This window comes from Ixodes scapularis, unplaced genomic scaffold (assembly GCF_016920785.2).
Source record: "Ixodes scapularis isolate PalLabHiFi unplaced genomic scaffold, ASM1692078v2 PGA_scaffold2__306_contigs__length_199485367, whole genome shotgun sequence".
Classification (NCBI taxonomy): Eukaryota; Metazoa; Arthropoda; class Arachnida; order Ixodida; family Ixodidae; genus Ixodes; species Ixodes scapularis.
This window is the reverse complement of record NW_024609857.1, coordinates 65,280,720-65,302,792: the sequence shown is the minus strand read 5'-3', so window position 1 is coordinate 65,302,792 and position 22,073 is coordinate 65,280,720. Positions and strand designations below refer to the sequence as shown.

At 47.4% G+C, this 22,073-nt stretch overlaps 1 protein-coding gene across 1 annotated transcript in view; it reads right to left on the bottom strand.

The window, feature by feature from the left end:
* Window positions 1–774: 774 nt before the first annotated feature.
* The window catches only part of LOC8036859 (NADP-dependent malic enzyme), a 195,635-nt gene continuing 174,336 nt past the window's right edge, over window positions 775–22,073 (bottom strand). Inside the window, exons 6-13 of the mRNA XM_042291906.1 lie at window positions 21,809–21,912; window positions 19,183–19,292; window positions 18,567–18,664; window positions 17,628–17,741; window positions 10,269–10,386; window positions 8,543–8,685; window positions 5,685–5,855; window positions 775–2,071 (exon numbers count right to left, since the gene is read on the bottom strand). Coding sequence (XP_042147840.1) covers window positions 1,850–2,071; window positions 5,685–5,855; window positions 8,543–8,685; window positions 10,269–10,386; window positions 17,628–17,741; window positions 18,567–18,664; window positions 19,183–19,292; window positions 21,809–21,912 — 1,080 coding nt within the window. The 3' untranslated portion in view covers window positions 775–1,849. The remainder of the gene's footprint in view (window positions 2,072–5,684; window positions 5,856–8,542; window positions 8,686–10,268; window positions 10,387–17,627; window positions 17,742–18,566; window positions 18,665–19,182; window positions 19,293–21,808; window positions 21,913–22,073) is intronic.

Sequence of the window (22,073 nt, the reverse complement as noted above, 5' to 3'; positions counted from 1 at the left end):
CTCTTATAGGTTCTTAATACAATCTTCACTGTATAAGCTTCAATGAAAATGAACTGAACTTCTACATAAGCACGCGGTACATATCTGCTAATAATATTTTTATTTCTGACATTTTGCTGTATATGAAAGACAAGAAACAGAAGGCATAACTGGGCCTGTGTCTGTCCAAAGTAAAATCAAAATATCACTTGTTTCACAATCCATGCCTACAACAAAGCAAATGCTCATTATGCTCTCCACAACTAAAATATTGGGTAGAGGCAAACTAAAAAATGAAAGCCGTTTACAATTCCCTGTAACGCCGGTTAGAGCGCAGCTCTTGAGGAGGAGGATGGAAGCGTGACTTCAGGGGGTCACGTGACTTCAGAAGGGGGTCACGTGACTTCAGAGGGTCACGTGACCTCAGGGGCTCACGTGACCTTTGGGGGTCACGTGACCTGAAGGTGTCACATGACCTTAGGGGGTCACGTGACATCAAGGGGGTCACGTGATTTCAGGGGTCACGTGACCTCAGGGGATCACGTGACTTCTGGGGGTCACGTGACTTTAGGGGGTCACGTGACCTAGGGGTGTCACGTGACCTAGGGGTGTCACGTGACCTGGGTGGGTCACGTGACCACGGGGGGGGTCACGTGACCTCGCGGTTACGCCGACGCCGCTCAAGCCGGAAACGGGCCCCTAAGAGCTGCGCTCTAAAACACCCCTTTGTTCATAACCGGAAAGAGAACAAAAATTAGTGATGGTTCTGGCTCTCAACCTGCAGGGTCTGCACCCCTCCCCCCCTTTTCCCCCCAAAAAAAAAATCAAGATGCACGAACACATCCTTTAGAGTGTGAATAATGCTAAGTATGGGTACTAACCCAATACTTCAAGCATACTCATTGTAAGAGAACTTGTATTTTTGCAACATTAAAGAAAAAATTTCAAAATTTGTAGGTTCTAATACTGGTATAGTCAGGGTTTTAGGCAAGAAAATAAGAACAAAAAGCGAGGCAAGAACGATACATTATGGTATATGAACCGCCACTACAGAATACTACATCTAAAAACCATGCTTGCACAAGACATAATACCGATATTGTAAAAGTCTTGTTCCAAAACAAATAATTTTTAATGCAGCAGAAATGTATTAGAAATACTTCGGTAAAGTACACTTACATCGATCACAAAATAAAATATACAAAAAATTCACATGAATTTAAGCAAATATCGCCACTCCCAACACTCATCCTTCGTTTCAGACAACATCTAATGATACAAATATATCATTACCCACCTAATTATGAAATCAGTGCAAGACTACATAAATAATGTGAATACCTAACAGGGCCAAAATTATGTATGAAAAACCAAAATATTAAACTGGCAACATTCACAGTAGAACTATAAAACCATCAACGTAACATAGACCTGAACGCCATCCCAGCAAGAGAATACATTTATGACTCTTGACAAGTTACGCTCACCCAGGTTTACATCAGGAACGGAATAAAAACTACAACCAGGGGCTGAATTCGAAACAGTGCATGGAAGAGTGTACAAAGGATGCAAAACAAATCGAGGACCTCTTGATTTTCAAATGACCTTGGGGGGTTTCTTTGAGGTCGTCCAGGTTTTTACTCAACCTGAATAGTGCCAGGATAGCTGAACGAAAGATACAAAATGCAAAGTTGAGGATCTCTTGATCTTCTATTGACCTTGGCGGCTCTGCTTCAAGGTCATTGTACAGGTCTACATGACCTTGATGGTGCCAGGATAGCTCAACAACAAAAGATGCAAATTACAAGTTCAAGACCCCTTGATCATCAAATGACCTTGGGGCCTCACTTCAAGGACATGGGCCAGCTCTCTACTTGACCTTGATGGTGCCAGGATAGCTGAAGTCATACTGCTTGCTCTTGAGATAGGTCATCTTGTCCTTTGGTTCGGGCTTCACAGTGGCCACTCCAGTCGAATAGAAGTAGGAGGCGAGCTCAACCGCAATGTTCAGGGAGACCTCGTGAATGCTAGCCAGGGGAGGATAGACTCGCCCTTCCTCAAGGTTACCTTCCGTCACGCAGTCGGCGACGGTCTGCAGAGAAGATGCGCAAAGAGGTCGGTCCATCAATTACACGAGTATGAAACACTAGTGAACATGATCAACTGTAAAGACGCCATCCAAAGATAAAACGGCTGTGTGACAATCTTGAGTAGGGATGTTTCCCACTTTACACAAGCTTACTGGCACTAGTGGGACCCAAGTATACTCACACGCAATGCCCCTGACCAGTGAGCTTCTTTGTCACCGTCTTATTTCAAAGACTCCCCTTTGCAAAACTTGATGACAAAGTTGTGGAGTCGCATTTTTGGTGTTGTCAACAATGCGATCCCCAGGATTTCATGATCATGCTTTGCCATCCACGTGGTTACGATATTTAAATGCGGCTCATACAGTGGCCACAAGCACTGCGTGAGGATTCGACTTCGACTGGTGACAATCCATGCCTCGAAATGCATTCGGGTAGTTGTGGCTGGTGCCCCATTGCTGCGATGATGGGAATAGCCGAACCTTATCAATGTGGGAACCTCAGCACGTGCCCTGCGCTTGCTAAGCTTTGTTTTTCTCGCTTGTTTAATGCAACTGACTTTGCAACAATAAAAAAATCTAGCGCATGTTTTATAAGTTTTGATTGTCCAGGAATAGTTCTGAGATGTATTTACTGAAAGTATGAACATTGTTGCAACACTCTTTTAAGTAATTGCTAACCCGTCTGTGCCGAACTCCAATACACGCCCACGTGCCCACGGAGAAAAAAGATTATTAGGCTAAATATATAGTAGAAATTAAACCTTCCAGTTTTACTCATGATAAAAGAAAAACAACATTGGCTTATCCGCTTACAGCTATGGTTGTAGTACATAATCTATAATTGGTTCCCAAATAAGTACTGTTATTTGATATACCACCAGCAAAGACATTTTTGCATGCATCATCGAATTTGGAAGTGGACGGATGGCGGTTCCGTGGAATATTATAATGTCCATATCTACTCATAACATTTCCTCTTTCAGGATAATGTTTTTTCTTTAATTGATTTTAGGTGCATACACACAGTACACTAGAAGTGAAATAGAGTAGACTCCAAATCAGCAAGCACGAAAGCACCTTAAAAGTTTGTCCGGCTTGTCAGATGTTCAGCTTAACAGAAGTGAACAAAAATATAAAGCTACCGTAAAATACCTAAGAAGCGCCAACCCCACTTTCCCTGAAAATTGGGTCAATCTAGACATGAGCGCTTGTCCGGTCAAATCGGGTGCTTAACATATAATTTGCGGAATTCCAAAATTTGGGAAATATTAATAGTCAGTGCTTGAACGAAGTGGGTGCTTCCGCTGTATTTTAGTATAGGTATATCGAAGTTGCCGCTACATAACAAAAACAACAAAACAGGCTTACAATGAAGAAACACACTTTTAAGCCATACATGTGTCAGTCATTATGCATGCATTCTAGAAACGTTGCAAAGGTTTGATCTTGCTTATGACCAAAAAATACTATAGCACTGTAACCAAGAGATCGACGTCGCCCACCACACTTCTTTATGAATTTCAGATAGCAGAGTGTGGGTGTTAAATCAGCATATAACAGGTAAAATGGGAGAGTGTAATGCCTGTTAAAACTAAACGTTTTAGGGATTTAGTCGGTCCCGCAAAATTTGAAATAAATGATTCAAGCATAATGTGTGAACGCCAGCATCAGTATTACAAGTTTACCAAAAACTCTCTTTACAGCAAAATGGTGGTAAGCTTGCAATACTAACAGAATTCGCATCAGAGATATTTATCGAATTTAAAACCACTGTGCTAGTAAATACTCTTCTTTTTTAATGCGAAAGCATTAACTGTCCCATGGAGCGAAGCCGGCATTATCTGAGGTCTGTAGTAGCGAAAATTGCCACCTAAATACCTATTGGCTGAGTGAAACGGCATCTAAATTGCCATTTTGGCTGAGCGAAATGGGACGTAAACTCCCACTAACTGCAAAACGGACGCGCCTCACAAAAAAAAATACAAAGTAGAGCACAGCAACGCCGATGCCTCGTCACGGAAACCGGTGGGGCGCTCAAGGTCAAAGGTGACGCGCCTCAGAAATAAAACACAAAGTAAAGCACAGCAACGCAGATGCATCGTCACGGAAGCCGTGGAGCCGGCGGGAGTGCCGCGCCTGCGCAGTGAGGGAGCGTGATGTCACCCATGGAGCGCCGCGTGAAAAGGGAGGACGTAGCGAGCTACATGTAGGAGTGAGCTGCGTGTAGGAATGCTTTCGCGATTCTGCACGTAAGCAGTCTTATGTGTCTTCGTTTAATGTTTTAAACTTGCCCTTAATACAGCCTGAGGACCGGTGGTAGGGCCAAGGAAAGAGAGGCAAGTTTAAAGATTAAGATAACTGTTTTCTACGGAAAGGGAAGGCTGAGTCAGTGGGACGGGCGGAAGCAACTGGAAGAGAAGAACGGGGGCTTGGAGAAACTTGAGGCGAATAGGCGATGTCAGCAGGCAGGGCCGAGGGCAAGAGCGAGTATAGTTTATGAGGTGACGAGTAAGGTTAGAGCCGCGGCGAAGAAGTCGTCTGTCGGAGCTGTCGAGCAAAGTCCAGCTGGCTGGTGTTTACATTTGGTTCATGGGTAGAACCGGAGGACGAGGATAATGGTCGGTCGGTCTGAGCGGTAGGGGCTCGTTGAATGTAGAGGACTCGGGTTGCGCAGAGCAATTTAGAAGGAAAGAACGCAGCGAGGGCGGCAGAGGAGATGGAAGGATAACAGACGGCTATAGTTAATATATGCTCATATCAGAGTGCATCTATAGTACTGCAATTCGGAGTAAAGCCAGCAATTTTTTCTGAACTTTACCGAAATTTTCTAAGCTATCTGAACTAACTGCATTTTCAAAGTGCCCGTGCCATTTCTTATACCTTGAAACATTTCTTCCAAGCATGGTATGTGTAAATTTATGTGTAAATTCGGAAAACCTACGTAGTGAGGAAACGGCAAATGAAGGTGGTTTCAAAGTCTAACTCGTGGTTAGCTCAGTTGGTAGAGCGCTCCACTGGAAATGGAGAGGTCTCTGGTTCGATGCCAGGACCAGGCAGATTTTTCAGCGCAAACAAGTCACCTATAACTGTGTTTGAAGATTTCTGTGTGTTTTTTGTCCCCCTTGCCCACCGCCTAATTCGAAAAAAAACCTAATTTTGTGCATCACGCACGGACAAATGTGCTTATAATTCGCTCACCTCCAGTTCACTCTAGGTCGAATTAACCAATATTTTATATTTAAAGATCGAAATGACAAGTTTTTTTCTTTATGCTGTAGAAATAAATGGGCTTTTGTCAGGACCCTTGAACTGGGCAGAATTAAACGGTAAATCAAACTAACTGCTGTCAAATTAAGGCAAGTCGACGATCAGGTAACTGGCCAAAGAAAGAGTAAAACACACTCGGGACGAGTTTGTTTCATTCTTTCTTTTGCCAGTCAATGTTACCAACACGCTCTCCAGTTAATGTGAACTTCAGTTACTAGTTCAGCTTTTTTCGCTGAAGTGTTAATAAACAGGCGAATGATCGACCATCACATTGTGGTGCAAAATGGCGTAACACCAAGCGGACCCGAGTCGACACGGCAGTGAAAAGCCAGACAGCAGCAGCGCCTACCTTGGCAGCGATGAGGAAGACCTCGTCGCTGATGGTGGTGACGCCGCAGGCCGACACGGCGAGGGCAATGCCCGGGAAGATGTAGGCGTTGTTGCCCTGGCCCGGGTGGAACGTCTTGCCCTTGTACCGGAACGCCGGGAACGGGCTGCCGCTGGCAAAGACGCACTTGCCCTGGAAACATGCGAATGCGACACAACCAAGACTCAAACCACAGCACGGGCCCGTCCTCTAGGATTATAAACCTGCATTCCATTTTAACCCAATTACAACGAGCTTTGGGCATTGACCAGGCAGCGCCACCACACCTGGCACGACAGCACCATCTTATGCCGCATTTTTGCACTCTTGGGGCGGTAACAAACCAACCACCCCACGGTGGACCAGTGTGTTGAAAGCATCGAGTCATGCCAGTGTGTTGCTTGCCAGTTAAGGCCACTCCTTGACATTTTTTGCATTAGCTATTGAACAGGTTACTAAAATGCTACAGAGCTGGGCAGCTTCTGTCATGAAACATCACTGCTACAACATAAAATCTGCAGTGAAAGTTCCAACTCCACCATGAGCTCTCTACCTTCGATCATACATAAGCATCTCGTAAACATGCGCAGCCAAAGCATGGCGGAAGGCAGTGAGTGTTTACTGGAGGCAGAGCTTCTCCCGCAAACCTTATGTTGCAACAAACTATAATCCTACTACGGGAAAGTTCATCAAACACTGTTCGCAGACATTACAAATGCACATTGTTAGCAACATTTTTTACATATGAGTAGGGTTCCGTGCTTTCGGAGTAATCCGATAAACACCGAAAAACGCTCGCCAGTAAAATTTTTGACAATTCGGATTATCCGAAAAAGCCTGAATTTCGAGGCCACAATGGCAACATAATAATCCACAAAAAACTGTATTTTATTAATAAAGTTTATCAGAGCACACAGTTAGTGGTCCTAAAAAAAGGCCAATTCAGTTCTGTTTTTAATTTAAAAGCCCTGCAAAAGACAAGGAGTAAGATGAAGAGATACAACACAAGGCCCACTCGCCACTGTAGTTTATTCGGAATGTACATGCCTAATATAGGCCCCTAACAACCTGTCAGTCACCAACGTGTCGGTCTATGCTTGTCTCATATATTCAAATTGTTTCTTTTATAGTGTGACTGACGCCTCACTAACGGAATCTACACCCTTATCCCAAATTTCATCACCGTCGTGCCAGAGCATCTGCTACAATGAATGGCGAGATGACCAGACGGGCACGCTCGCGGTTCTGTCCGTCTAGCCAATGTAGACAGCGCCTCAAGAAAGAGGTATATCGTAAACAAATCGTGAGGCACGCTCAGCAAACTTAGTTGTGTTTTTGCTGCAGGGTTGCCCGGGGTTGTTGACTGACTGTTTCGGGGCTACTGATTTTATGGCAAAGTCAAACCATCCGATTGGGAGCTGAGAAAACCACAGAAACTTTGTAACGCTGGGACAATTTTTTTAGATTGTGTGAAACTAAGCATAAGTACAAAACAATTTTTTTTTATTTTTTTTTTTATACTGGACTATTGACAAAGAGGAGTTTCACGTTCATCTCCTCATCTCCTCAAGGTTCGTTCAATATAATTGGCGCATGTATTCTTGAACCACGACAAACGCCACCGTTGCTGTTTCCGGTTTGGAAACTGCAACGAAACTGATGCGTGCTTCTCAGAGCGCGGACGGGTTGCTTTTAAAACAGTGAAAAATCTGCACCTGTGGATTTTATAGGATAGAGTAGCTGAAAGTTTTATGCGTCCAGAGATTTTGCCTATTTCAAAGTATCAACATTTACTGAAGTAACACTTAAGATTTGTCGTGGGACATTTAGTACTGTCAGTCGCAAAGGGCTGCAATGCCAAATGCAGCTGCAGAAATATATTTCTATACCGGTGAAGTTTTAATAAATCTAGTGTACGTTTTTGCCCGGACATTATTTATTCTTATTAATGTGAAAGCATTAACTGTCCCATGGAGCGAGCCGACGTCATCAGCCACGCCAAACGGCAGATAAATCCCCGAAGCCGCGATCTGAGGCATACCAGGTTTGAAACCACGAAAAAAGCCACGCAAAATGGCAGTGATATGAAGCCGCCTTGCGTCAGTTTCAATTAGCGCGATCCCATGGCGCTGTGTGCCCGCGCCAGAGCAGAAAGGGCCGAGGTGCCGAGAGCACCGAGACGATAAGAAGCGGCCGCGGCGCCGAGTAGGTCAGAAGCGACCGCGGCGCGAAAAACGACATTCATGCTTTCGCATTCACAACTCATAAGAAGTGCTTAGGTGTACCTCGAGCCTTTTTCTTAAAAAAATTACACAGTAGGATTAAACTGCGAATTTCTGAGAATTCGGTATCTAACAAAAACTAAACTCCGATAAACCCCGAATTTCTAGTGTAAGCTAAACTCCGAAAACCACCCTCCGCATTTCACAAAGCATAAACTCCGAAAACACAGAATCCTACATATGAGTATCACATACCCAGCATGTTTGTGAACAAGCGGTAGTACATACTGCGGAAGATTAGATCGCCCAATAGCTCCATCGTTTTGTCGGCTAGCAGTGTTGCCTGTTCGTTCGATTAGCGCAACTAGACTGCAGAAACTTTATACAGATATGGCGAATACTTTTACAAGCAATGCAAATTTAATGCAGTTTTAATGTACGTAAATGTAATCTACAGATAAAACTGATAAGTTTAGCAATACGAGAAGTAGTGAATATCTCGTCAACTAAAACAATTCTATTTACTACTCAAAAAACTAAAAGTTTTTTGTTCCGCTCCTTTACAAAGTTGGCAATTCGCAGACCCCTTGGCCAAGGCAATGTCGAAAAACCACTCACGTCAGTGTAGGTGTAAGCGTGTTCGGCGGTGCATTCGGCCTTGTGAGTGGGGTTGCTCAAGGCAAACACCACGGGCCTCTCGGCATTTTCGCACATGCACTCCAGGATCTCTTTGTTGAAGGCATTGCTCTGGGCAGAGGCACCTGCAGCACAACGGCGCATATCATCGAAAGAAGTCCACACGAATTCCAAAAACAGACCCCTGACAACTGCCTCCACCCGATGCCGACGCCTATATTGCCGGCACCACACCAGCACACACCTCTCCACAGATATCATGACTCCTACTGGCTCGATTATGATCGTCATGCAGTGAGGTATCCTAAGTAGGTCACCACTAATCGCCGACATAGCACGTATGTGCAAAAGACTCGTGCGGTTGAATGTATGTTAACAACGCACTACAAAGAGCACAATATCATTGTTGTCCCTTCCTGCAAGACTAATAGTTTTAAATAGCGTCCTATTGGTTGAACAATTTGGACGATTGATTTACCTATTTCGCAAAGGTACATGCACCAATTCTAGAAAAGTGGTCTGTTTGTCAAGTCTCAGAGGAATGAGCTGCCAAACAAATATGCTGTCATAAATCGTTAAAATATTGTCAGTTCACACGTGCTTCAGCACCGCATCATATAACTGGTGCGTTGCGGCTTTTACTATACCCGTTATTAAAGGCAAACCGGCATGGGTCTCCGGCCTATGCGCCGTACTGATGACTCTCCCCACTCAAAATAACTAAAATTAAATTGAGTTAAAAACATCCTGGCCTTGAATGATTAGGCAGGAGTTAGAATGTCAAAGTAGTCTTCTTTTCTTAGCTATCGTCCCTGCAATTAGATCTCCTTGTACTTTCATGAATTAATAGTTTCCTTGACTCTCGTGTGCAATACACAGCCATTAAAGATCATGAATCAAACCTAACAAGGGTCACCTCAGGTGTACCACAGGGATTCGTCTTTGGTCCGTTGCTTTTAGAGCGCAACTCTTAGGCGCCCGTTTTCGGCTTGAGCGGCGTCGCCGTAACCGCGCGTTGCATTATAAAACGTTTCCCATAATGACGTCACACGTGACGTCCCGTGTGACGTCACGATGGTTACTCGTGACGTCACCGCGCGTTGCATCATGGGTAAATTTCCCTGCTAAATTTAGCGGAAAAAAATTCTTCGCTAAATTAAAACATTTCCCTGCTAAATTTAACGGATAAAATTTTCCCGCTAAGTTTAGTGGGAAAAAATTCCCACTATTATGATAAAAATAAGGTCAAGCAGCCCTACAATGTTCCACTCAAGTACCCCTGGAGTACTTGAGTGGAATGTAGTAGGACTAATATACCTACTTGACTAGCACCACAGTTCAAAAAACCCTCCTTTATAACGAAGGTCAGTATACTCAGTAAACAATATTTGGTACATCAGCATCTTCACTACATCAGTACTTTAGGCACCTGTAGCAATATTACAAGCCTACTATTGCAGTTTTATAGAAGAGTACACATATCTGGGCTAGTTAATACAGCGTAACAAGAAATATATGAATACATCAAGGGATAATGAACAGGAAAGAGCGCTCGCTATGTTTCTCTCTTTTACTTGTCCATTTTCCCTGGGGTCTCTGAATTTTTCCAAATACAATTTTCTTTACTTTATTAATACCTAGATCAAATTATCCTTTACTAAAGAAAGGTTCTTACATTCTTAATAAGAGTATTACAACTGTGACTCACCAATTAGGACGGTAGGCTTGACAAACTTTACAATTTCCAGCAGGTTATTCATGTGTTTAGCGTCCTTGGCAAACTTCTCCTTGTGGCTTTGTGTGCTGTCACCGTTGGGCTCACGCCCCTGCAAAAACCATCAACGACGGAATTCCGAAGTCCACTTAATGGCCAGCTACATTCACGTCTTACACGAACAAGAAAACATGCGCAGAGAAACGTAACAGAAGCTCAAACGTGCAACTCCATACTTGTGGGTGGAAGTGTACTAAGCACATATGATATTAATTACAAATGCCAACCTGGAAAATTTTTTTCTGCCTTGCAAAAAATCCTTCCCCAGCGTCCTTCTCTCCATTCCTTCTTGCACGCTTCCCCTTTCTTTTGCAGAAAGGAGCAACTCCATGGAGCTAATCTCTACGGATTCTAGAAGTACTTGACTTCCTTCGTTCTGACTGCACGTCGGGCTTTAAAAGAACAGTGAACTCTCAAAAACGTTTTTTTCTTAAATGTCCGGAGAGGAGAGGTTAACCCCTCAAAAAAACTTTCCCCGAAAACACAAAAAGTATATTTATTTCCTTACGAGACTAATTTTAAGTTAGGAGCAATTACAAACATGCTTTTATTGAATGATTGATATTTTGAAATGGGAATATCTTTCGGAATCTATCCTAAATTAAATTGTGGTTTGAGATGCAATATTGCGCCATACCTTGTTGTTTGTTTGTTTGGACAAATTGTGTTTTGTGGACAAGGAAGTGCCCTGTCAAGGCACTTCAAAAAGTGTTTTTAGTTCAACGTCCTTTTGAGGCAACAAGCAAGCAGACTCTAACGATATGAAATACCCAGTTTGTATTCAATGGTACACATCTGTGAGTCTTTCATATCTTTAGGGACTGCACAACACAAGCCATACACTTTTATATATGTTACAATAAGCTATTTATGCAATTCTAACGACCCCCTTTAGAGATGGCCCTTCTTTTTTTCCAATTGATGAGGACAAAGTAAAGACTAATACAAAAAGCATGATTACGTCAATATCAATCATGTTTCTTAGCCTTTTTTTTTATATAAGAACAAGATGGTGTCAGAATCAAAGAGAACGCTTGGAGTTGTTTTAAGTGCTTATAATCATAAGAGTGTGTGTCACCACATCATATTGTCACGGGTGGTGACCAATAAACAAGAAATAAACAGAAATAAATAAACGTTTAATGTGGCGAACTTGTGCCAAAAATAAAGAAGGAAACAGAAGAAAGCAGAGCGTCTCGGGCGTCGAAGTCGGCGTGTCAGCAGAGTCGAACGCTGGGGCGAAAACTGACTCGACAAGGTCGCGGGCGGCCTCTTATCTAGAGTGCGTCGCTATCTCGAAGATTCGGCGAAAGCGGCTCGAGCGTCGCGTGATCGGGCGAGAATGAACACGCACTTTCTAGAAAACAAAAGCAGGAATTAATGACAGAAGTTACGAGCGGTACATGAATAAACGAGAACTTTCTGGAGGTCCGTGACCGAGCGTTGCTTTCTCAGCCCTGGGCGCGGCATTATCCCCCCCCTTTAAAAGTGCATCGTCCCGATGCAGCACAAAAACGGAAAACAAAAAACAAAAGGACAGCAGAATTGCTAGCCGGAGTTCACAGTCCACAGTTCACTCGTCGACGAGAGTGGAGAGTCCTATCGTTCGTAATACGGCTTCAGCCGGACGACATGCACCACCTCGGGTCGCGGCTGACGTCTTGCAGATGGGCGCGTTCCGTCGGGTAGAACTTCGTAGTTCAGATCGCCGAGGCGTCGGATGATCTTGTAGGGGCCAAAGTAGCGCTTCAGGAGTTTTTCGCTGAGACCGCGACGACGAATCGGCGTCCACACCCAAACTCTGTCTCCGGGCTGGAAGTGGACGTCGCGGCGACGAAGATTATACCGGCGAGCGTCGACATGTTGCTGGTCTTGAATTCGTAGTCTGGCTAGCTGGCGGACCTCTTCTGCCCGTTGAGCAACCACCTGGGCGTCATCGCTCCCGTCGTCGACTGACTCGTGCGGCAACATAGAGTCTAGCATAGTCGTCACCGCCCGGCCATACACCAGCTGGAAGGGCGTCACTCCTGTGGTCTCTTGCACTGCTGTGTTGTAGGCGAACGTGACGTAGGGCAGCACTTCGTCCCAGGTCTTGTGCTCCACGTCGACGTACATGGAGACCATGTCGGCGATTGTTTTGTTGAGCCGCTCCGTCAACCCGTTGGTCTGCGGATGGTATGCCGTTGTTCGACGGTGTTCGGTGTGGCTTAGACGCAGGATCTCTTGGGTCAACTGTGCCATAAACGATGACCCTCGGTCTGTGATCAGTACTTCGGGGCGCCATGGCGGAGGACGATGGACTCGATGAAGAACTTGGCGACTTCGACAGCAGTCCCCGAAGGAAGGGCTTTCGTCTCGGCGTAACGAGTAAGATAATCGGTGGCGACGATTATCCAGCGGTTCCCCATCGTCGACGGTGGAAAAGGACCCAGCAAATCCATTCCAATTTGCTGGAAGGGCTTGGTTGGCGGGGTAATCGGCTGAAGAAGACCTGCTGGCTTTGACGGTGGTTTCTTGCGTCGCTGGCACTCATGGCACGATCGTGTGTAGAGATGGACGGTCTTCGGAAGCTTTGGCCAATAGTACTTGTCACGAATCCGGGCAAGGGTCCTGCTGTAGCCGAGATGTCCGGCCGTTGGGTCGTCGTGGCACGCTTGAAAAATTTCTTCTCGGAGGCTGGCGGGGACAACCAGTAGCCAGGGGGTTTCGCTGGTTCCGAAATTCTTTCTGAAGAGCACGCCTCGCCGCAGGACAAAGCTCGGTGGGTCCCGAGAAAAGACCCGTGGGACAGAGCCTCCTCGACCTTCGAGGCTGTCGATCACGGAGCTAAGTTCCGCGTCGTCGCGTTGCAGTGCCCTCATGTCGGTAGCGTTGACTGCGCCTAGAAAACGGGCGTCGTCATCGTCGTCCGCGCCGGAGATGGGAGGTTCGACTGGAGCCCTAGACAAACAGTCAGCGTCATTATGCTTGCGGCCAGACTTATGCACAGTGGTTACGTCGAATTCCTGCAGTCGAAGGCTCCAGCGGGCGAGGCGTCCGGACGGATCCTTGAGGTTTGCGAGCCAGCAGAGGGCGTGGTGGTCTGTGACCACGCGAAACGGGATCCCGTACAAGTACGGGCGGAACTTGGTTATCGCCCAGACGACAGCAAGACATTCTTTGTCGGTTGTTGAATAATTTTGTTCTGCCTTAGACAGCGCCCGGCTTGCGTAAGCGATTACTCTCTCTGCCCCTTCTTGTCGCTGAACGAGTACCGCACCGAGACCGGTATTGCTGGCGTCCGTGTGGATTTCAGTCTCCGCCGACTGGTCAAAATGTCCGAGGATAGGGGGCGACTGGAGCCTTCGCTTGAGTTCGTCGAACGCTTGCTCTTGCTCCTCTCCCCACTGGAACTGCACGTCGTCTTTCGTCAAATGCGTCAGCGGTGCAGAAATTTGCGCAAAGTCACGAACGAAACGTCTGTAATAGGCGCACAGCCCAAGGAATCTTCGAACGGTCTTCTTGTCTGATGGCTTCGGGAACTCGGCGACAGCGGACGTCTTGGCGGGATCAGGGCTTACACCCTGAGCACTCACGACGTGGCCCAAGAATTTCAGCTCACCATAGGCGAACCGACACTTGGAAGGCTTGAGGGTCAGCCCAGCAGCTTTGAAGGCCTGTAGCACGGCTCGCAGTCGTCTCAGGTGCTCGTCGAATTCGCTTGCGAAGACCACAACATCGTCGAGGTAGACGAGACAGCTTTGCCATTTCAAGCCGGCAAGGACGGTGTCCATAACGCGCTGGAAGGTTGCCGGCGCTGTGCACAGCCCGAACGGCATTACTTTAAACTCATACAGTCCGTCCGGCGTGACGAAGGCCGTCTTCTCACGATCTCGTTCGTCGACCTCAATCTGCCAGTACCCGCTCTTCAAGTCCATCGACGAAAAGTATCGGGCGTGGCGTAGCCGGTCCAGGGTGTCGTCGATGCGTGGCAGCGGGTAGACGTCCTTTTTTGTTACGGCGTTCAGTCGGCGATAGTCTACGCAGAACCGAAGAGTCCTGTCTTTCTTTTTCACCAGGACTACCGGTGAAGCCCACGGACTGCTTGAGGGCTGGACAATGTCGTCGTCAAGCATTTCTTGTACCTGCTGCTGGATGGCTTCCCTTTCTTTCACGGAGACCCTGTACGGCGGCCGATGCACAGGGAGTGCGTCGTCATCAGTAATTATCCGATGTTTCGCAACCGTCGTTTGGCGCACTTTCGACGACGCGGAGAAGCACTCACTGAACTCGGCGAGAAGGTCACGAAGTTGTCGTCGTTGTGGGGCTGGGAGGGATGGGTCGATGTCGAGCTCTGAGGACGTGATTGTCTTGTTCTGCGTCGGAGAGGCGTCTTCTGAGATCACGGCGATCGCGGCTGAGTCTTCAATTTCCTCGACGTAGCCCACAGCTGTACCCTTTGTAAGGGGCTGCGACTCTTGTCGGAAGTTGGTGACAAGGGCTACAGTGCGCCCGTCCTGGAGCTCTGTTACGCCTCTTGCAATGCCAACCCCTCGTCCGAGGAGAAGTTGGACGCTTCCTTCCAGCAGTGCTACACCGCAGGTGGCTCCTTCGGTCCCGACGGGCACAAAGACACTCGACAGCGGCGGCAGGTTTGCGTGGCTGGCGAGGACTCGCACAGCAGCTAACGTCGGTTTGGTATTTTCCACCGATGGGACAGGCTTCCGAAGCGTCAGCTTGTTCTCCGCAAGGTCGATGATGGCGCCGTATTCACACAGGAAGTCCATTCCGAGAATGACGTCCCTCGAACAGTCTTGCAGAACGACGAACTTCACAGGGCATGTTTCGCCGTGAATCTCGACGCGAGCGGTGCATCTCCCGACTGGTGTAATCAGGTGCCCTCCGGCGGTTCTTATTTGTGGTCCATCCCACCGCGTCATGACTTTTCGAAGGCGGCGAGAGAGCCTCCCACTCAAGACTGAGTAGTCTGCTCCGGTGTCCACGAGTGCCGATGAGTCGAGGCCGTCGATAACAACGTTTAGGTTGTTGGACACCGAAGCAGGAGCGTCGTTGTGATGCGTAGCGTCGCGAGAGTGGGAGCGCTCCGTCGTTCTTGGAGGCTCTTTACGTCGGTCGTCTTCGGCAACTCCACCTCCAGGGGTTGCCGCGCCTAGTTTCCCCGGCGAGGAGCGAGGGGCGACAGGCTTTCACGTCGGGGTCGGTGCATGGGCAAAGCTGGACGTCGGGGCGAAGGCGACCGGAACTCTCGGCAGGACGCAGGCTCGGGCGACTGAGGTCGTCGCAGGTACTCGTCGATCTCCGTAGGGCGCTCACCATTACGGGGGCGTGGGTCGTTCGGGTGGAACCCCCGCAGCCCGAGTCGTCGGTATGGGCATTGGCGGTAGATGTGGTTTGCTTCTCCGCAGTGGAAACACAGTGGGCGTCGGTCGGGCGTTCGCCACACGTCGGTCTTCCGAGGTGCGCGGGGCTCTTGGGCGGCGTACTGCACCTGGTCGTCGCGGCGGTGGTCGTGCTGCGGCGCAGGAGAACGACGTCGGAGCGGCGCAACATAGGCTGGAGGAGGAGGCGGTGGCCGTCGGGCCACTGCGGCGTAGGTCAGGGCGGGCTCTTCGGGTGGTGCTACGCAGGCAGGAGCCTCCGGTTGAATTGCCCGCTGGACTTCTTCGCGCACCACTTCGGCGATCGACAGCTCAGCCGGCTGGTTGGCAGCAGGCAGCAGCTTCCGGAGCTCCTCCCGGACGATGTCGCGGACGATTTCCCGAAGGCCGTCGACACCGGTGGCGTTCAGGTCTAGTCGGCAAGATGCGGCGGTTCGAGGAGCAGGCACGCCGGCGAGTCGATGGTAATGGCTTGCTCGGGCCGACAGCGCTCGCTCGATGTTAGTGGCTTCAGCCACAAAACCGTCGACGGTTGTCGGGGGATGGCGGACAAGGCCCCCAAAAATTTCAGCCTTCACGCCACGCATAAGGACGCGAAGCTTCTTCTCTTCGGCTGCCTCCGGATCGGCTCGGGCGCATAGGCGCATGACATCTTCTACGAAGCTTGTCACGGTTTCGTTGGGGCCCTGCACCCTGGTTTGAAGAAGGTCCTCTGCTCGCTGCCGACGGTGGTGGTTGAGGAACGTTCGCTTCAACTCGGCGGCGCAGGACTCCCACGTAGTGAAGGACGCTTCGTGGTTTTCAAACCAATGCCTCGCTGTCCCTTCGAGTGCGAAGTAGAGATTGTGGAGGCATTGCTCAGTCGTCCATCCGTTGTGGCGGGCTACACGTTCATAGTGTTGCAGCCAGTCTTCAATGTCCTCGTGGACGTCTCCGTGGAACGGCGTTGGAGTCATGGGTGCGACCGGCAGGTACACGACGGCAGAAGCGGCCGGGGTCTGCGCCTGGTTGGCCATCGTCGTCTTCGGCTTAGTCGTGGGTGGCAGAAGTCCGTGTTCCGGGGGTAGACCTCGGATGCGGCGACTTGACCGGGTCTCGATCTGGTCTTCGTCGGGTCCTCCGGAGCTTGGGTTTGGACTTGTGCTGCGGGAACTTGGCGGGCTGCGCTGTACGGACATGCGATTTACCCCGCACCTCCACCAGAATGTCACGGGTGGTGACCAATAAACAAGAAATAAACAGAAATAAATAAACGTTTAATGTGGCGAACTTGTGCCAAAAATAAAGAAGGAAACAGAAGAAAGCAGAGCGTCGCGGGCGTCGAAGTCGGCGTGTCAGCAGAGTCGAACGCTGGGGCGAAAACTGACTCGACAAGGTCGCGGGCGGCCTCTTATCTAGAGTGCGTCGCTATCTCGAAGATTCGGCGAAAGCGGCTCGAGCGTCGCGTGATCGGGCGAGAATGAACACGCACTTTCTAGAAAACAAAAGCAGGAATAAATGACAGAAGTTACGAGCGGTACATGAATAAACGAGAACTTTCTGGAGGTCCGTGACCGAGCGTTGCTTTCTCAGCCCTGGGCGCGGCAATATTTAGTTGCACACCAAAAGACGTCTGCCACAATCATAATCTGACACAGAATTGCAAACAGTTTGTAATTTACTTACAACCAAAGCTGGCCTTGCCTGCAAAATGTTGAGAAAGAGAAAAGCATAAAACGTGACTTTTCAGCATTTTACAAGAAATGTGAAGGCTTAGAACGCCAGATTAAGCTTGAATTGAAGAGACCACTAATGCTTCTCGGCTGAAACCTCACAAAGTTAAAGAGCATCAACGTCCACTGCACATGGTAGGCTTCGCAAAGTAAATGCAGCCGACAAACAAATAGCCTTAGATACCACAAAGATAGCCTCCTACCTTCACGATGAGACCCCTGGAATCGAGCATCCAGATCCGGTTCCTGGCCTCTTCTTGGGTGGCTCCTTCCTTGACCATTGCCATGACGAGAAGCTCAGCAATGCCCAAGGATGCCTACAACAAAGAATTTATTTTCAAGCCATGACACAGATTTGTGGCACATAAGCAAGTGATGTTAATGCAGGCAGAGCAAAAAAAAATGACATCTAGAAATTGGATGCTTAGGTTTCTTACAAATGATCATCTTTTAGTGATTTGTGTCAAGCACTAAAGCTCAGTGTCATAAAATTATGTAGAATTGTCATCAGGCTGTTTGCAGTCGTCTTTAGAGACGATATAAAAAAGAAACTCATGGTGTGTGAAAAGCTTAATGTTAAAGTCAGTAGGGTGTAGAAAGCTAATAAATCCTAGTCATTTTTCAACTTCATTATATGTGCCTTAGTTATAAAAAAATAAATACTTCAATGTTTGCAGTGAAACGTCCTGAAAGAAGCACATTATGGCAGACATCTGCTCGACTTCTTGCGCTATATTGCATTTCTAACGTCCAGCGGTCTTCAAACATCTGTCACTTTTGCAATAACGTGTCACAACCAAACCTTTCACCGTTTCACATAAATATTAATTAAGTAAATGCAGCAGATTTAAGGACACTAGAGCATACAAAAGGTTAAGTGCCTGCTTTTTACTGAAAGCTAAATATCTTGAAATTGGTACTAAAGCTGTAACAACACTCCCAGATAGAATATTGACGGAACCCTTTGAGACTCCCCGCGTTTTGGCCCTTTCTGTGCAGCAACGGTCTCAGGTTTTCCCAATGTCGATGCTTCAGCAGCTTGCCCCTCTAGCATTCTTCAAGATTCCATAACTCGGAAGAAAAAAACAACCCGTATTTGGTGTGCTAAAATATAGAGTGGGTTGCAACCAGATTTTACCCACCTCTCCCGCCCCCATGAAGAGGATCTTATTAGAGGCCAGGCTTGTCTTAGTGATCTTCATGCTAGCCAACAATCCTGCCACAGCAACAGATGCAGTGCCTGCAGAGGATGGTTCATTCTCTCTCAATCACTGGTCTGCATATGGAATGAAGGAAAGGGAGGCTTCACCCTTTCTCAATATCCAAGGGTTTTCCTTAAACATTGCTTTCATGACATTCTAATTAGGGATACAAATGACAAATATTTCGAATTCAGACTGAACATGAATAAAGCAAAAAAACTGACTTTGAATGGCAAATCCAATGTCAATTTGCATATAATAAAAAAAGTAGCTAAGATTTTAGATTATACATGTACAAGTTTCAAGCTAATACTGTGTAGTAGCTACATTTATCAGCCGACCGATAAATGCTAGTCACCTGCAGTCTGAGTGCTCTAGTTTTGACCATTGGCTTGTTAATAGCTTATGAAACAGCACATTAATCTTTGCAAGTAAATTGACACAGGCATCTGAGTGAGTCGTGAATGGGATGATCGCTGCACACCAGACATACTCAATGATCCTAACTTTCTGCATGAGTGTATGTCTGGACGAGTGAGAGAAAATTGAACTTTACCTTGAATATCATCATTGAAAGTACAATAACTGTTCTTGTACTTGTCCAGCAACTTGAATGCATTCCTGTTCCCGAAGTCTTCAAACTGAATCAGACAGTTCTTTCCAAACCTGAGCAAGAAAGGGGAGAATGCATTACTCAGCCAATTTCATGACAATCACCACATGATGTTACAACAGAGCAAAATATTAAGGCATGCAGACCCAGGATGAAGTTATATACTTACATATTCATTGTCAACTTTACATGTTCCATTAGTAATTGATTTGTTAACTTCCTTATGCATACTAATGTGTCTATTGCAGTCCGATTTATTTGTAGGTTTAGTCCTGATTAACTGAATCAAAGAAACTTTTAGCCCACATCAACCCAGTTGAGGCTACAATTCATTACCGCAACATAACAGCAGCACTTCAATGTTGAAAACAATCCTCTAATATATTTTCATAAAATTCTTGAACATAAGTTTGCATCCAACTCATGCACACATGAATTACAAAAACCCAATTATTCCTTAATGTCAGGGTAATTATAACAATGTCCACAACCAGTACCTGAACGAGTGTGCAGAGTGGCATTTAAGAAAGTCTTTCTTTCAGGAAATATTTTCTTGGCGACCTAGAGGGTGTCTGAGTGAAGTCTGATCAGTGTTTTTCTCACTAGAAAAACAAACTATGCCTCACCAGACACACAATCTCTTCACGAAGGTAGCAGAAGCGGTTAAGATAAGGGCAAAATTTAACAACCTAGCGTTATCTAATTTTAAAAGTTCGGGGAATTTTCAAATATTTTCACTAACACAATTCAACAAACAGAGACCACGAATACACATATTGTATGTGCATTCGTGGGCTCTGCTACTGGAAGAGGTTCCGTTTCCTTGTTAAAAAGTTCCCAAAATTACTTTTAACTTTTTAATTAAATAAAGTCAGTCTTGAAACTGACTTTTTCTTTCAACAGCTAGCGTTATATTTAGGTAGAGACAAAACATTTTGTGATGCAAATACCGCTAAGACCGCATACCCAAAATGACGAGAAAAATGGTGAGACATGGGGTGGGCTATCTCTAAAAATGGGACAGCAAAATTCTATTAAAAAATTAGTGATAAACATCAGGGCACCAACTACAAACCACGTGACAAGGAAACGGATACCGCAGGTCGCGGACACAGCAATTTGCGTACGACGATGAGATAAACACGGTGGAATTCGGGGGAATTCACTACGAACTCTTGCCTTGCGAAATAAGCACTCGCCACCGACTGGATTCGCTCGCCGAAAAAAGATCGGGCCGTTCACATTTGTTGCCGCCTGCAGAATGTGCGGCGCGAGCGCCTCGCAGTTTCGCGAACAGACGAGAGCTGACGAGAGCTCCCAAACCTCCTCCTTGCCCGCGCGCGTCTCGTCGCCATCGTCGCCAGCTCGTCAGCGGGGATCTGACGTCAGCAAGCGCGACTTCCCCCGTGCGTTCAGACTGGCTTGCGGCGAGCAAAAACGTTTTTCCGGCGTTCAAAATTGGTCTCATGGTTCGTTCACACTTGCGAAATACGCACTTGCCGCCGACTAGATTTGCTCGCCGAAAAAAGATCGGGCCGTTCACATTTGTTGCCGTCTGCGGAGTGCGCGGCGCAAGCGCCTCGCAGTTTCGCGAACAGACGAGAGCTGACGAGAGCTCCTAAACCTCCTCCTTGCCCGCGCACACCTCGTCGTCATCGTCGCCAGCTCGTCAGCGGGGATCTGATGTCAGCAAGTGCGACTTCCCCCGTGCGTTCTCTCGCCGCAAGCCAGTCAGAACGCAGGGGGAAGTCGCACTTGCTGACGTCAGATCCCCGCTGACGAGCTGGCGACGATGGCGACGAGGTGTGCGCGGGCAAGGAGGAGGTTTAGGAGCTCTCGTCAGCTCTCGTCTGTTCGCGAAACTGCGAGGCGCTTGCGCCGCGCACTCCGCAGACGGCAACAAATGTGAACGGCCCGATCTTTTTTTGGCGAGCGAATCCAGTCGGCGCCGAGTGCGTATTTCGAAAGTGTGAACAAGCCATGGGGATACCGCAGATCGCCGACGCAGCAGATTTGCACTTCAAGGTGCAATGAACACGCGGGAACCTGCTACTAACTTACGTGTCACGGGAACTGATATCGCGTGCACAAATCGAGGACCGAAAGAAAAACAAACAAAAAAAGATACACGGAAACTCGCTACGAACCTGCATCTTACCTGAACGAATACCGCGGATCGTGGACGCAGCAGACTCGCATTTCACGATACAAAAACACGCTGGGAAAACTCGCGTTTCACAGAAACCGATATCGCCCAAGCAGATCGCGGGAAAAAAAAACGCGGGAACTCGCTACAAATTCGCTTGTCACGCGTATCGCAGATCACACGGTTGGCGTCATTCCTGTCGGACATCGCGTGATCTCCAACCAACAATTATGGAAGGGGGAGGATGTCTTGGAAATTATATGTCATGGATATTTAGCCAAAAAAACGAAAGGGCGATCTCTCGGGGGAAGGCGTCCATACGGGATTTTACGCCATTTTATTTTAGAGTGAGAAAACACGGTTTAGATTTCTATCAAGCAAATTACGCTTCTACAAACCGCCATTAAGACGGTAGTCACACACCTTTTCGCAGCAGCTTGCATGAATTCATCCACGAAGTCGTCGTACTGTGCTCCCCTTACTCTCTTCTGCCTAAGGCCAATGTAGTAAGGGTCAGCAAGGAGGATCTGGAACAATTTTTAAATGCCTTCAGTGAACAGTGGCCTTCAGTGCACACCTGTCTCCAGAAAGTAACAATATGCCCTAAGGCGTACAGGGGTGACAGTTGATCATTACTTTGAGTTTAAATGCACAACCGCACCCCGTTAGCCCAAGGAGCCCCACTGCA